General features: G+C 41.5%; 1 protein-coding gene across 2 annotated transcripts in view; it reads left to right on the forward strand.

Annotated features, from left to right (window-relative positions):
• KIF4A (kinesin family member 4A) overlaps positions 1-15,479 on the forward strand; it is a 103,183-nt gene that overhangs the window by 9,635 nt on the left and 78,069 nt on the right. For both annotated transcript variants that reach the window (XM_024555227.3, XM_045191282.3), the window contains exons 6-7: positions 1,322-1,488; positions 1,942-2,036. In XM_024555227.3, coding sequence (XP_024410995.2) covers positions 1,322-1,488; positions 1,942-2,036 — 262 coding nt within the window. The remainder of the gene's footprint in view (positions 1-1,321; positions 1,489-1,941; positions 2,037-15,479) is intronic.

The raw sequence follows: 15,479 nt of genomic DNA on the forward strand, positions 1-15,479 counted from the left end.
AGTAAGGGTATTGTTATAGTAAGGAATAGTTTGACTAGGAAAGCAGAAAATACACTCCTAGGGGTAATAAGACCAGACCAGTCAGTCTGGATTCAGGGATGTGGATTGGGAAGTAATAGGAGATATGTTAGGACCAGATTATTACTCCAGATTAAAGAATTTCGTTTCTGTCCCTATGGGCAGGGTATAAGCTATTTCATCCTTCCAAATGTAGGTCCGCTGTGGCTACTTTTACCAAGCCTTTAGCTTCCATGTTTATCTCTCCAGGTAAGTTAGGTCCTGGATGTTAGAAGAGTATCTTCAAATCTCTTTGTGTCCTCATTATCTAGCACAGGGCTTTGTAGTTTGGTGACATTTTAGGAAGCAGGATTTTTAGGGAGACTAAACAGAAATGGATTGAAAAGGTGAAAGACTAGGCCGAGGAAGGCCAATTGGGGAAACTCTGCCTTATTGCTCAGGCATGAAGTAATATGGGCCTGGACTAGGCAAGTAGAAAGGAAAAGGAAGCAGTGGATTCAAAAGAAGAATGACTAGGAGTTGGTGACAGCTGAGATAGGGAGGAATGGGAGGAATTGAAGGTGAATCTAGGGTTTTGAGAATAGAGATATTCATAGGAATGGAGAAGTAGTGGATAGAATCAGGGTTGGTGAGAGGAAGATGAGTCTGGCTTATAATTTACTGATTTCAAAGTTAAAGTAGCAGGCAATTATAAATAAAAGACTAGAAATTAGGGCACCGATATAGATTTGGGAGCTCTGGAGTAATAAAATCATAGCATATCGGGGCTAGCAGGGACTTTATCTAGTTCAATCTCGAGAGGCTCCAAGAGATTTTAACTTGTACAAACTCTCATAGCCAGATACAGTACCAAGCCCAGGACCCTGGTTTTCTGGCTTCCTACGGAAGCTATGCCATGCAATTTCCCCTAGTGGAAAATGAGGTTTAAAACAGACCAGAGGTATGGGGAGGAACCCAAGGTCCCACAAAAGAGAAAGTAGCCAAGAGAAATAGCATAGCTGTTTATGTTACCCTTGCTGTCCTTCAGGTCAAAGCTTACCTTCACTTGGGGATCCCTAGAAGGCACCTTATCCATTGCTATCCTAAAATCTAGAAAGCTTTTCTAGCTCCAGTATTGGCCGGTACCTTGTTTTGGAAGCCCCAATGATCAGCGTTTCTAGATAAAACCACGGCTCTTCTATTCAGTCTCTATTAAGGCTCCACTGGAACATCAAGGCATTTCTTCAAACCACCACTTCTATTTCCGATGCAGTATTTGAAGTATGAATCCTAAGGGAGTTTTATTTTTCTTTCTCTGAATTAGATTGTGGGACTCACTGAGAAGGCTGTGTTAGTTGCCCTGGATACTGTTTCCTGTTTGGAGCAGGGCAACAACTGTAGGACTGTGGCCTCCACAGCGATGAACTCCCAGTCATCCCGCTCTCATGCCATCTTTACAATCTCCATAGAGCAAAGAAAGAAAAATGACAAGTAAGTTACAATATAAAGAGTCAAGATTTATTTATGTATTTATTTTTAGAGAGAGGGGAAGGGAAGGAGAAAGAGAGGGAGAGAAACATCAATGTGTGGTTGCCTCTCAGAGGCCCCTGACTGGGGACCTGGCCCGCAACCCAGACGTGTGCCCTGACTGGGAATCAAACCTGCGACCCTTTGGTTCACAGCCTACACCCAATCCACTGAGCTACACCAGCCAGGGCAACAGTCAAGATTTTTAATGTGAGTTCTAGTCAAGTTGACCAGTAGGTCACTTCTTTAATTGGTTTGACAAAGCATCTGACGTCAGTATGCTGAGCACTACTAGTACTGACTGGGGCTATTTTGACCGACTTGAAAGAAAAGAAGAGCTGGCGGGTCAGCTGGGAGACTCAGCTGTCCTCAGGCTTGTGTACTCTTCTCATGTGTGGCGTCTTGTCATTATCCCAGGAATAGCAGCTTTCGCTCCAAATTGCATCTTGTAGACCTTGCTGGATCAGAAAGGCAGAAGAAAACCAAGGCGGAAGGGGATCGTCTCAAAGAGGGTAAGAATGGTTAAGGCCACAGTGGAGATAAGACCTTCTAGCAGTCTTCTTCTTGGTATTATTGGTGTCTTGCCTGGGATATTTCAGGTCCCATCTAACAACAGTACCTACAATTCAAGCCGGACGCTGATTTCCGAAATAGTGAAAAGTTGTTTCTTTCCCTTGCGCTCATTTCCTAATTTAGGTGTGAGATTTGGATCTGGCCCTTGGTTTGATTTCATCTCGTCCAGGCAAGTTTTTGTTTTCTTTTTGTTTTCTTTTCTTTTCTCTTCTTTTACCCCCCAACTACTTATGATTAAAATCAATACCCTCAAGTATTCACGGTCCTTCCCAGATGTCACATAAACCTCATCAGCGTGGCTTCCATATCTTCATTTAAGTTGTTGGATAGATATGGTGAAGCTCCTAAGGCTGAAAGAACCCATGGTGTGTGCTATTACAAACCTTGGTCTAGCATGAAAGTGGCCTGGTAAACTGCATGCTTATGGGGAATGGTCTTTTAAGCAATTATTAATCTATCTAACAAAAATTAACAACCAGCTCCTATTTCTCAGTTTTAAAGATTTTATTTCTTTATTTTTAGAGAGATGGGAAGGGAGGGATGAAGAGAGGGAGAGAAACATTGGGTGTGTGAAACATACATTTACTGATAGCCTCTTTCAAACACACAACAGGGAACCTGGCCCGCAACCCAGGCATGTACCCTGACTGGGAATCGAACTGGCGATCTTTCGGTTGACAGGCCAGCACTCAATCTACTGAGGCATACAAACCAGGGCTGTTTCTCAATTTTATACTTAAGGATCTCATAAAAGATTTTATCAAATGCCTTGCTAAAGTCCAGATATACTGTATCTACCATATTTCTCATTAGCCACCAGCTTAGTAACAGCACAAAAAGGAAATAAGGATTAGGCTAAATCAACTTTTTCTTAGTGAATTCAAGCTGGCTTCTAGTGCTTATTCTTCCATTTCTAGGTTCTTGCAAGCCATCCCTGTAATAATATAGAAGACATATCAAACTTACTGATCTGTAATTTATGGAATTAACTTCTAGCTCTTTTTTTTTTTTTTGAATTTTGAAATTACATCTGCCCAGTCTTCTGGAACCTCTTTTTGTCCGAGATTTCTCAAAGATCACTGACATAGCTTCGGTACTCGCATTTGAAATTACAGTTAGTTCTCTTGGCTAGAAATCATCTGGCCCAAGATATTTGACCTCTTAAGGAAGTAGTGGAGGTCTCACTACATCCTTACCTTGGGTTTCAGGTCCCTCGGGAACTGAGAAGGCAGAAGCAACAAGTGTAATTGAGGAATTTTACCTTTGTCACTTACCAGTATTATACTGCTGGCACAGGGCGGAGACTGTTTCTTTCTCATTCAGCTTTTTGTTCCGAATGTAGTTAAAAGTGACCTTTCTGTTCTCTGTTGACCTCCTTATTTAGAGGTTCTTGTGCCTCTTTTATCTTTTCTTAACTTTATGGTCTGAGTTATCTTTTAATGGGTCTTTGAGATAGAATTCACAACCGTAAGCTGCACCCATTTGCGCTGTCCAGTTCAGTGCAGTGATTAGCACATTCACAGAGGTGCGCGTTGCCCACCGCAATCTAATTCAAAGCACTTTCAGCATCCCCCCAAAGAAGCTTAATATCCATTAGCAGTCACTCCCCTTTCTCACCCCTTCGCTGACCCTAGGCAACCACTAACCTGTATTTCACGTTAATATAGTCATGCAACAAGTAGTCTTCTATGACTAGCTTGTTTTGCTTAAAGTTTATTGTTTGTTTTTTTAAAAAGACTTATCATGTGAGGAATTTCTTTTCTATCCAAGTGTAGTTGACACGCAATACAGGGAGGGGCAAAAGTAGATTTAGAGTTGTTCATATGGAAAATAATACATAATGAAGAAGTGGCAATACAAGAAGAAGCTTTCCTTACTCACAACTGTAAACCTCCTTTTGTCTCATCCTGTATCATTTTCGTTTCAAGTGTACAACGTAGTGATTCGACATTTATATGCGTTACTGTGTGATCACCGTGATAAATCTAGGAACCATCTTTCAGCACACCAAGTTATTACCACACTATCGACTGAATTCCCTGTGCTGTGTATGACATCCGTGTGACTTCTTTTGTAACTGGAGGAGTATACCTTTTATTCCCCTTTACATTTTTCAACACCTCCTGAACCCCTCCCCTCTGGCACCATCAGTTTGTTCTCTGCGTTCGTGAGCCTGTTTCTGTTTCGTTTGTTTTGTTCTTTTAAGATTCCACCTGTAAGTGAGATCATATGGTAATGTCTTTGTCTGACATTTCACTTAGCACAGTACCTCTAGGTCCAACCATGTTGTCAGAAATGGCAAGATTTCATTCTTCTTATTGCTGAGGAATAGTCCGTTGTGTATGGATACATCACATCTTCTTTGCTCATTCTGCTATGAATGGGCACTTGGGTTGCTTCCATGTATTGCTCAGTATAAGTCATGCTGCATTAAACATAGGGGTGCATGTAGCTTTTCGAATTAGTGTTTTGGATTTCTTCAGTTAAATACCCAGAAGTGGAATTGCTGGGTCATATAGTAGTTCTATTTTTAATTCTTTTTTATTAAAGGAGGTTTCTTTTAAAAAAGAGTTATTTTTATTTCTTAGAGAGAGGGGTAGGGAGGAAGAAAGGAAGAAAAACATTTGTGTGCAAGACAAATTTTGTGTGCATGGATCGGTTGCCTCTCACACGCCCCCACCTGGGGACCTGGCCCGCAGCCCAGGCACGTGCCCTGACTCGGAATCGAATCAGCGACCTTTTACTTTGTGGGATGATGCGCAACCCACTGAGCCACACCACTCAGGGAGAGGTTTATCCATCTTAATACTTATAGCTCTGTTCTAAGTTTTTATTTTAAACTAGAATCTTAGGGTTTCTTAGCATAAAATCGTATCAGTAAAAAGAAAACGATCTCTTTGTGAATATTTATCCCTATCATTTCTCATGGTTTTTATTAGCAAGGAGAAAGATGTTGAGGGATACACACTGGGCTTGTAAAATTGCTTTCCTTGAGGGGTGGGAGGGTCTAGTTTCTGTTTTTAGTTGGAATGGTTTTATTGTTTTAATATTTGAAATGATAATTGCTTCTGGTTCGGGTAAATGGTATTTAATTCTTCTAGTTCCAGAAAGTCTTTTTTATGTTGTGCTTTCATCTTCTTGAGTGATCTTTTTTAGACTCAGTTGGCTGTTTCCTTCAGCAACTCTATTTCATTAAAGGCTTACTCAAGGCTTTCCGCTTCTTTCTGTCTTAGGCTTCTGGGTCCCCTTAGGTGTATTGTTGTTTTCCTTTCTCCTCTCATTGGGGCTCAAGTCTTTAATGCTGAGGTCCCCTTTGGTGGATTGTTGTTTTCCTTTCTCTTCTCATTAGGGCTCAAGTCTAATGCTGAGGTCCCTTAAGTCACAGCAGCTATGTGACCGGAAAAGGCTCAGTGCTTTGTGCTCACGAGGCAGCACTGTGGAAGCGGCCATGTTGTCATTCAGCTGCTCACACCCTTGGGAGGCAACGAGAGGAGGCTTCTGTGACTCTAGTTCCCTGGTGCTGTCCTTGTCTCCGAGTAGAGAGGACGCAACCCAACTCCTCAGTTTCTTGTCAGCGTTTTCAGATCCAGGGAAACCTGCCACGCTCACGTGGGCACTATCAGCTGTCTCCTGGGAGTTCGTAGAGTCCCGTAGCCTACGCCAGCAGCCAGGTTCCCCTCCCTGCACTTTCGCTCTCTCCTGTATCAGACTCCAGGTCTTTAGCCCAGAGTTCGCAGCTGTTCCAGAGAGAACTCACTCTGAAGTCTCAGACCCACCCTGTGAGCTCACTCTCTCAGCAACTACTTGGCTGAAGGACAGAGTAGATGGACCTGGCTTGGGGACAACGCGGGTCTGGGCTATCTTCAACTCCCCATCTTCCCCAAATCCATCTACATTTTAAAAATATATTACCAAATTCCCACGAAGGCCTAACATTATTCATTTTTCTAATGTTTGCTATCTCATTTTCTTTTTGGTAGTTATCAGTGAAGTTAAAAATACTTTTAGCCCTGGCCAGGTGGCTCAGTTGGTTGGAGCGTCATGGGTTTGATTCCCAGTTGGGGTATGTAGCAGGGTGGGGGGAGGCATCTGATCGATTTCTCTCTCTCTTTCTCCCTCTCTCTATCTCTCTCCCTTCCCTCTCCCCCGCCCCTTCCTCTCTCTCTCTCTAAAATCAATGAGCATGTCCTTGGGCGAGGACTAAAAAAATACTTTGATATTTATAGGACATTCATATGCTGGATTAATTTACCTATTCAAGATATTTAACTCCCTTTACTCAGCATGGGTGCTGCACATTTCTTTTTAAGTTTGTCCCTATTTTTTTGTTGAGACTTAGAATATAAAACAGATTCAGCTAACTGCCAGATAGAGTATAAATAGATTGCAGATGGATAACAGGTTATTCAACTGCAGTATAATGCAGCATGCAGAAAAATGCCCAAATCATAATTTTCAACTCTGATGAATGTTCACAATGTGAATATGCCTATGTCACCACCACCCGGATCAAAAAACAATATGACGAGCGTCCCAGAAGTACCACTTGTGCCCACTGCCGTCTCAGTTGTCCCCAGAGGGTAACCTTTGCATCTGATTCCTTTCATTCAATGGACGGTCACTAGGAAAGGGAAAGGATGCCTAGCTGAATTTGAATTTCAGATAAATGGCGAATCATTTTGTAGGGAACGTACTTATATTAAAAATGATTCATCATTTATCTGAAATTCAAATGTAACTGATGCCTGTTATTTTTTTCCCTTTGTTAAATCTGGTCGCCCTACCTCAACATTATGCTTGTGAGACTCATCCGTGTTACTTCACGTAGTTGTAATGCATCCATTCTCGTCACTATACATATTCCATTGGTGACTGTGCCACAGTTTATTTTTCCTTTCCACCGTTGGATGGGCATTTGGGTAATTTCCAGTGTGGGGCTGTTATGAATAGCGCTGCTATGGATATTCTTGTACACGTATTTTGGTGAGCATATGTACACGTATTCCTTCAATCCCAAATCCTCCTGTAACTGTTACGCTATCTCCTTCCGTTTAGAGTCAAGCTCCTCAAAAAAGTTCACGCTGCTTAGCAACACATGTGATTCATTCGTAGTTACGTTTTTTTGGTGAGATAGAGCACACATGGCGAAAACTGCATAAATCATGTATATAGTTTAATACGGGATTATAAAGTGAATACCCGCGTAACTCTCACTTAGGTTGAAAAAGAACATTTCTAGCACCTGTGTGTGTAGACCCCTCTCAGGTCACGGCCTCCTTCCTTCCCTCTTGAGGTAACCACTCCCGACGTGTGTGATAGTAGTTCCCTTGCTTTCCTGGACTGTAGTACCATCTGTGTATACATCTCTAAATAGCATAATTTAATTTTGCCTGTTTTTAAACTTTATATCAATGGAATCATACTGATGTGATCTTTTGTGTTTTACATCTTTCATTCAACATTGAGTACGAGATTCATCCATGTTGCATATAGTTACAGTTCCTTTATGTCCATTTTGCTACAGTATTCCGTTGTATGACTAGACCAACATTTGTTCTTTCTACTGCTGATGGATATTTCAGTTGTTTCCAGTTTGAGGCTATTATCAACAATGCCCCTATGAACATTCTTTTTTAAAAGAAGATTTTCTTTATATTTAAAGAGGGGAAGGGAAGGAGAAAGAGAGGGAGAGAAACATCAATGTGTGGTTGCCTTTCGAGTGCCCCCTACTGGGAATCTAGCCCACAACCTAGGCATGTGCCCTGACTGGGAATCGAACCAGGGACCCTTTGGCTCATAGGTTGGTGCTCAATCCACTGAGCCACACCAGCCAGGCCTCTATGAACATTCTCGTTCATGTAGCCTGATGCATATATGTATGAATTTTTTAGGGTATATACCTTGAAATAGAATTACTGGGTCCCAGGGTACATACACACCCACGTGTCCAATATACGAGAGTCGTCGCTCCACATTTCCCAACAATGTTTTGCCAAAATTTAAAATTTTTGCTATTTTAATGAGTGTGGTAAACTTCATTGTGGTTTTAATTTTCATTGCCTCGATAACTAAAGGGGTCAATCACCTTTTCATATGTTTATTGGCCATGTGTGTTTTCTTTTCTGTGAAATGCCTGTTCAAGTCTTGCCCATGTTTCTATTGTCTGTCTTCATCATACTGATTTCAAAAACAGTTCTTTACATGTGTACTATACAGTGTAGTCCCCGGTCAGCTATGTTTATTGCAAACCTCCCCGCCCCCACAGGTTTTGCAAATATCTTGTTCCTCACCTCTGGCTTGTCTTTTTATTCTCTTTTCATGTATGATTGTTTTATTTTGTGTCTTGTTTAAGAAATCCCTTAGTACCCTAAGGTCTGGAAGATATTCTTCTATATTATCTCATAAAAGCTTCACAATTTTGCCTTTCACACTCACGTCTTTAATCCACCTAGAACTCTTTTCTGTACATGGTATGGTGTAAGGGTCCAATTTTGTTTTTTTGTATAAATGCCCCTTTGTCCTAGCTCTATTTGTTGAAAAGTCCAGCGTTTCCCCCACTGCAGTGCCTCTTCGGTCATATATTAAGTGCCCAAATCTGCCTTGGTCTGTTTCTGGGCACTCATTCTATTAAGTGAAATTCCGTCTTCCAGATGTAGGTACATAGTGTCTCTCCCCACTTATTTAGGACTTTTTAAATACTTTGCAACGATCTTCCCTGTGGAAGTCTTATCCATCTTTTGTTCTATTCTTAAGTAATTTGTATGTTGACAGTATTGGAAGTGATATTTTAAAACCTCATTCAAGTATAATATACAAACAGAAAAGTACGTGTATCATAAGTGAATAGCTCACTGAATTTTCATAAAATGAACAAACCCATGGAAACAGCATGAATAGAATCTCTTAAAATTTTGTATTCTAACTTTGTTTATGTGTACGGAAATACAATTCATTTTTAAATGTTGACTTTATGCCTAGGCCCCTGTTTGATTCACTCTCTGGGGAGTCCATCTTTACCCTCCTTGCCAAAACCACTATGTCAGATATCACCAGCGATACCTTAATTACCAAAGCAGTTGGGTCTTTTCGGTGCTCATCTTCTCTAACCTCTCTGTGGCATTGGCACTTGAACATACCCTTCTTGAAACGCTTCTCCTGATTTGTAAACCCCCACTCTCCTAGTTCTTTTCTTAACTCAAACTATTCCTTTTTTAGTCTCTTGCTTTTTCTCCTTCCTATTCCATTTTGCTAATTATTGCTCCCAGCATGAGCTCCTTGATTAGGAATAAGTACCCACTACCTGCTGTTAGTTCTTCCTTAGCAATATCATAGAGACGCACACACTTTCAGTCTTTTCCTGCTGTCTCTCCAAAGTCTGTGCCCTCACCCTGTACAGCTGGTCAACTGCCTCCTAACACTGGCTTCTTGGAAGCATTCCATCCCAACTACCACAGCTACGTTTATCTCCTTAAAATACCACTGTGTATGTGGTCCCTCCCCTGGTTGGAAACTAAGTGACATATCACTGCATACAGGATGAAGTCTAAAAACCATAGCCAGGCCTTCCAGAGCCTTCGTCCCCGGCCTGTCTCCTCAGCTGCCTTTCACAGCTTTCCTGCCCACACTCTCCACTGCAGCTACACGGCCTGCACCACGGGCCCTGCTGATTCTGGCTTCTGTGTGCTTTCCTTATAGCCGTCTCCTCTTCTCTCCCAGAATGCAGCCACTCCCCTGCTCCCCCACTCCCCCACCAACCATCTAACAGGGGTGTCCAACCTTTTGGTATCTCTGGGCCACATTGGAAGAAGAAGAGTTGTCTTGGGTCACACATTAACTACACAAACACTAGTGAAAACTGATGGGCAAAAAAAAGGTTTTAAGTAAATTCACGATTTTGTGTTGAGCCGCATTTATAGCCATCCTGGGCCACATGCGGCCCGCAGGCCAAGGGTTGGAAGTCCTGATACAACATAGCTATCTTGCAAGGTCCAACTTAAGTCTTGGGGTTTTTGAAGTTGCCTTTTGTAATCATACAACCATCTAGTGTACTTTTACTCCTCTGAAATTTCGTAGTATCAGGGGCCTACCTTGTCATTTTTCTGGCCCCTCTATATTTCCAGTTTCATCTGCCACCATTTCCCCGCAAACTACAGGGGACCGGCCACGGCAGTGCACTCATCGTTTGCCAAACAGTACTGCCGTTAGAGATCTCTGTGCCGTGCTACTCGTATGTTCTCCGCTGGTTTTCTTTTTCTATCTCCCCATGGGCTTGTAAATCTGGTTCCATCCAGCGCCTCTGTTCCTCCTGCGCTTTTACCCTCTCCTTCTCTACTGCCCCCTCTACTGATGTGTTTCTCCCATTTTCAAACAAAATCCTTCATCCTCCTCATACAGTGGCTCCCCTCCCTTTTCCCTTCACTTTGCTTTTCTCTCTTCCTACTGTTCGAGCCCGTCACCTTGCCACTCTGAACCACCCTAAGTAGTCCCACCCACTTAGATGCTTAGAGCTTCTACCTGTGTGCTGCTGATCCCAGACCTCTGCCTCCAGCACATGACTCATATCTACGCTTCAGCCTATAAATGGAGTTGCCCGTGGAGCATCTCATAAATGACCCACAGGCACCTCCCATTCCACATAGCTCACACTGAAGTCCTCGTCCATTCCTGCCTCTGTTAAACCAGTCCCTCCATCCACTGCAGTAAGTGATTCCAACGGCCCCCCAGTCACCCACACCAAAACCCAGGGCATCATTCCACATTCTTCCTTCACTCTGGCTCCTCCCAGTCCCATCAGTCACCAAGTCCTGTTTGTCTTACTCATATCTCAAGTCCCTTTCTTTTCTCTAACCCTGCTACCACTACCTTAGTTCAGGCCTTCATCATTTCTTAGCTTACAGCTAGCTTTCCGATTGGTTTCCCTTTCAAGTCAGGCACTCAAGTCATCTACCAACCAGCAGCCAAGATGTGCTTTATAAACTGGATATACCTGCTTAGAGCTCTTTCCAGAGCTCCTCACTTTGTACCTCGCTGCTTAACATGGCCTTTGTATTCTACCTACCTGGCTAGCTTCCCCTTGTCCCACCCCTTCTTTGCCATCTGCTATGCTAAGCCACATTAAGTGTGCCCAGTTCTCTCTTGTATGTGCATCTTTGTGCGTTCTGCTCCCTCTGCTGGAAATGCCTTCCGTCTGTTTTCACGTGGCTAATTCTATTTCTTTTCAAGATTTTATTTATTTATTTTTAGAGAGAGAGGAAGGGAGGGAGAAAGACAGGGAGAGAAACATCCATATGTGGTTGCCTCTTGCACGCCCCCTACTGGGGGGCCTGGCCCACAGCCCAGGCACGTGCCCTGACTGGGAATTGAACTGGTGACCCTTTGGCTTGCAGGATGACACCCAACCCACTGAGCCACACCAGTCAGGGCATGACTAATTCTATTTTGCCCTTATACTCAACTCAGATTTCATTCCCCTGAAGAAACTGTCTTTGACCACCCACTGCCTCTAGCCACACCATCTAGCGTTTGCTTCTTTTCTACACTAATACTACCCCAACTCTATTACAGTTATCTCCTTACCTGGCTGACTCCCCCAGTAGACAGTAAGCCAATCAAAGCTGGGAACTGTGTCTTACTCATCTTTTTTTTTAAATTGATTTGAGAGAGATATTTGTTGTTCTATTTATTCATGCATTCATTGGTTGATTCTTATATGTATGTGCCTTGACCAGGGATTGAACCCACAATGTTGATATATGGGGATGATGCTCTAACCAACTGAGCTACCCATCCAGGGTGTCTTACTCATCTTTGAATCTCTAGGGCCTGGCATAGTGCGTGACATGTCATTGTAGGTTCTCATTGATGCCTGAATTCTTTCTCCCTTTTGGTCTGGCTGGCAGTTCCTACTGAGACTGCAATTCAAAACTCAGATATCACCCACCTATGAAACCTTTACTTTGGATCAAAGTCTTTCCATCAATTGGTGTTCCATAGTGTTTTTTCATAACATTTTACTGGAGCAATCATTGCATTTTAATTTTCATTTGTCTCAAGGTATCGTTTGATTTAGTAACATGTAATTTAGCCTCTCTTCTCAGGGGGAATCTCTGCAGCTGAGATATCCCTCCTGATTCTCAACTGTCACACGTGGGTGTGGGCCCAGCCTGTTTCATACCTCCATCCCCCTACCAGTCTCGGTGTGGCTTCTTTTTTATATCCTTAGTCATAGGACTTCAGCTCAGCTAGTCTTCAGATGGTTCTCTCGCTTGATTGTTCTGTCATGCAGTTGTAGTTTCGATGTGGTCATGGGGGAGGCAAGCATGGTGTTACCTCCTCCACCATCTTGACTGGATCCAGAGGAAGTCTTCTTTAAACAAAACTGGTTTTTTTAAAAGATTTTATTTGTTCATTTTTATTTTTAGAGAGAGGGGAAGGGAGGGAGAAAGAGAGGGAGAGAAACATCTATGTGTGAGAGATACATTGATCGATTGCCTCTCGCACACCCCTGACTGGGGACCTGGCCCACAACCCAGGCATGTGCCCTGATTGGGAATTGAACCAGCGACTTTTCTGTCTGCAGGCCAGTGCTCAGTCCACTGAGCCACACCAGCTAAACGAAACTGTTCCAGGCATTTCTAACAGGTGAAATACATTTTTAAAAGGATTTTAAATTCATGTAATTTTGTAAGTTCAAACTTATAATGTGTGTATAAGTCAGTCTTCAAACAATAATAGTATTATAGCTGTTTTTATTTTCTCTTTCTTTATAGTAAATTGAATATCATAAACATTTTTACAATAAAAAATGCAATGCATCCAACAAATGGCTGGAATTGAGAATATATGAAGAACTCTCAAAATTCAATACTACAAAACAGTCCACCTAGAAAAGACACGAACAGATATTTCAGTGAATAGAATATACACATGGCAATAAGCACATGAAAAGATGCTCAATATCCTTCATTATTAAGGAAATGAAAACCACAATGAGCTGTATCACTGCCCACCTCTCAGAATAGCTAAAGGAAATAATAGTGACAATACCAAATGCTGGCAATTGGAGAAATTGTAGAGAAATGTAGAGAAATTGGATCTCTCATACATTGCTGTTGGGAATGTAGAAAAGTACAGACCCTCTCGAAAATAATGTAATAGTTTCTTCTAAAACTAAATGTACGCTCACCACGTGATACAGCAATAGCACTATTGGGTGTTATTCACACCCACAGAACGTGTATGTTCACAGAAAATCCTGTGCATGAATGTTTATAGCTGCTCTGTGTGTAGTAAGCAAAAACTAGAAACAACTCAAAATGTCCACCAGCAAGTGAATGGTTAAACAAACTGTGCCACATTCATGCCAAGTAATAGTACTCAGCAGTGAAAGTAATGAACTATTCATACAGACAATTACTTGGATGGATTATTATTATGCTGAGTGAGATAAAAAGGCCAGTATTGAAAGGTTACAGATGGTATGATGCCATTTATACATTGTTGAAATAACAAAATTATAGGGAAGAACGGATTCATAGTTGTCAGGGGTTAGGGAGGGAAGGCTGGAGGAGGTAGCTGTTGCCTATAAACGGTAGCACGAGAGAGCCCTGCAGGAATAGGACAGTTCTGTATCTTGACTTTGGTGATGGGCACATGAAATTATACATGTGATAAAATTGCAGAGAACTAAATGCACACACACACAGTGTACATGTAAAAACCGGTGAAATCAGAATGAGGTCTGAGGATTGTGCCAGTGTTAATTTCCCAGTTTGGATATTGTACTGTAATTATGCAAGATGTCACCGTTGGGGCAGGCTGGGTGAATGGTGCACAAGACCTTCCTGTACATGTTTTTGCCACTTCCTGTGAAGCTATTATTATTTCAAAATTAAGTTTTCTTTTAAATGCAGTGTAATGAAAACTAATGTTTTCTCTTTCCCTAAATCCTTAGTCCACATCTCTAAATATTCTTTCTTTCTATCCAAAGGAAGCATACTGTGTACTCTGTTCTACTCTTTGTTTTTTCCACTAAATGGTATTTGTTGAAGATGATACCATATTAGCATATGTATCTGTGTTGTGTTCTTTTTCATGTCTATATATTGTATACATGTGCCATTGTATTTTGTTATACCATTCCCATATGATGACTATTTGGTTTCAGACTTTTTCTAATACAAACTAGCTTCCAGTGAACATTCTTAATTCTTAGTCTATGATGTGACGGAGATTCTGGATGACAGTTGCAATTTTATTTAAGGCTTTGCATCTAATTTTTTAAAAGATTTTATTTATTTATTTTTAGACAGGGGGAAAAGGAGGGAGAAAGAGGGAGAGAAACAGCAATGTATGGTTGCCTCTCACGCGCCCTCTACTTGGGACCTGGCCGACAACCCAGGCTCATGCCCTGACTGGGAATCAAACCGGTGACCCTTTGGTTTGTAGGCTGGCACTCAGTGCGCTGAGCCACACCAGCCAGGGCTGCATCTAATTTTTTAATAATTTGATCTGGTGACTCATTATCAAGCAAATCCTGAATCATACTGATACGTACCTGCAAATTATTTGCTGTTTTATTATTATTGGATTTTGTTTTAAAAATTATTTTTCATTGTGGCAATTTATTATTATTTTAAAAAAATTATTATTTTTCAAACAGCCTACTTCACAATCTCAGGATTCTCTTCAATTATTAAACTGATCTAGGAGCTTCAATGAGGAATGACAGGATACTTAAATCCAAAATTGGATCAATAACAATATCTTTTCTAATTTATCACTCCCAAAGCTTACAAGGAGCACTGAAACCATGTTATTTTTTTTAGTGTCATTGGTAAAGTGCTTCATATGCACTCTCATTTAAAGATGAATAATATCTCATCTTTAGTGAGGTATTACTGACAAATATATGTTTAAGGTATACAACATGATGATTTGATATGTATATATATATATATATATATAGCTAAATAATTAGCATAAGATGACTACCTCCTTCCCCTTGCATAATTATCATATTTGATACATGTATGGTAATAACATTTAAGATTTACTTTTTTTAAAAGATTTTATTTATTTTTAGAGAGAGGGGAAAGGAGGGAGAAAGAGAGGGAGAGAAACATTGATGTGCAAGAGATACATCAGTCAGTTGCCTCTCTCACGCCCCCTACTGGGAGCCTGGCCTGCCACCCAGGCATGTGCGCTGACCAGGAATCAAACTGGCGCCCTTTCAGTTCACAGGCCAGTGCTCAGCTCACCGAGCCACACCAGCCAGGGCAAGATTTACTCTCTTAACAACTATCAAGTATATAATGTGATACTCTTATTTATAGTCATCATGCATACATAAGACCCCCAGCATATATTAATAGTTGGATGTT

Source organism: Desmodus rotundus, chromosome X (assembly GCF_022682495.2).
Source record: "Desmodus rotundus isolate HL8 chromosome X, HLdesRot8A.1, whole genome shotgun sequence".
NCBI classification, from domain to species: Eukaryota; Metazoa; Chordata; class Mammalia; order Chiroptera; family Phyllostomidae; genus Desmodus; species Desmodus rotundus.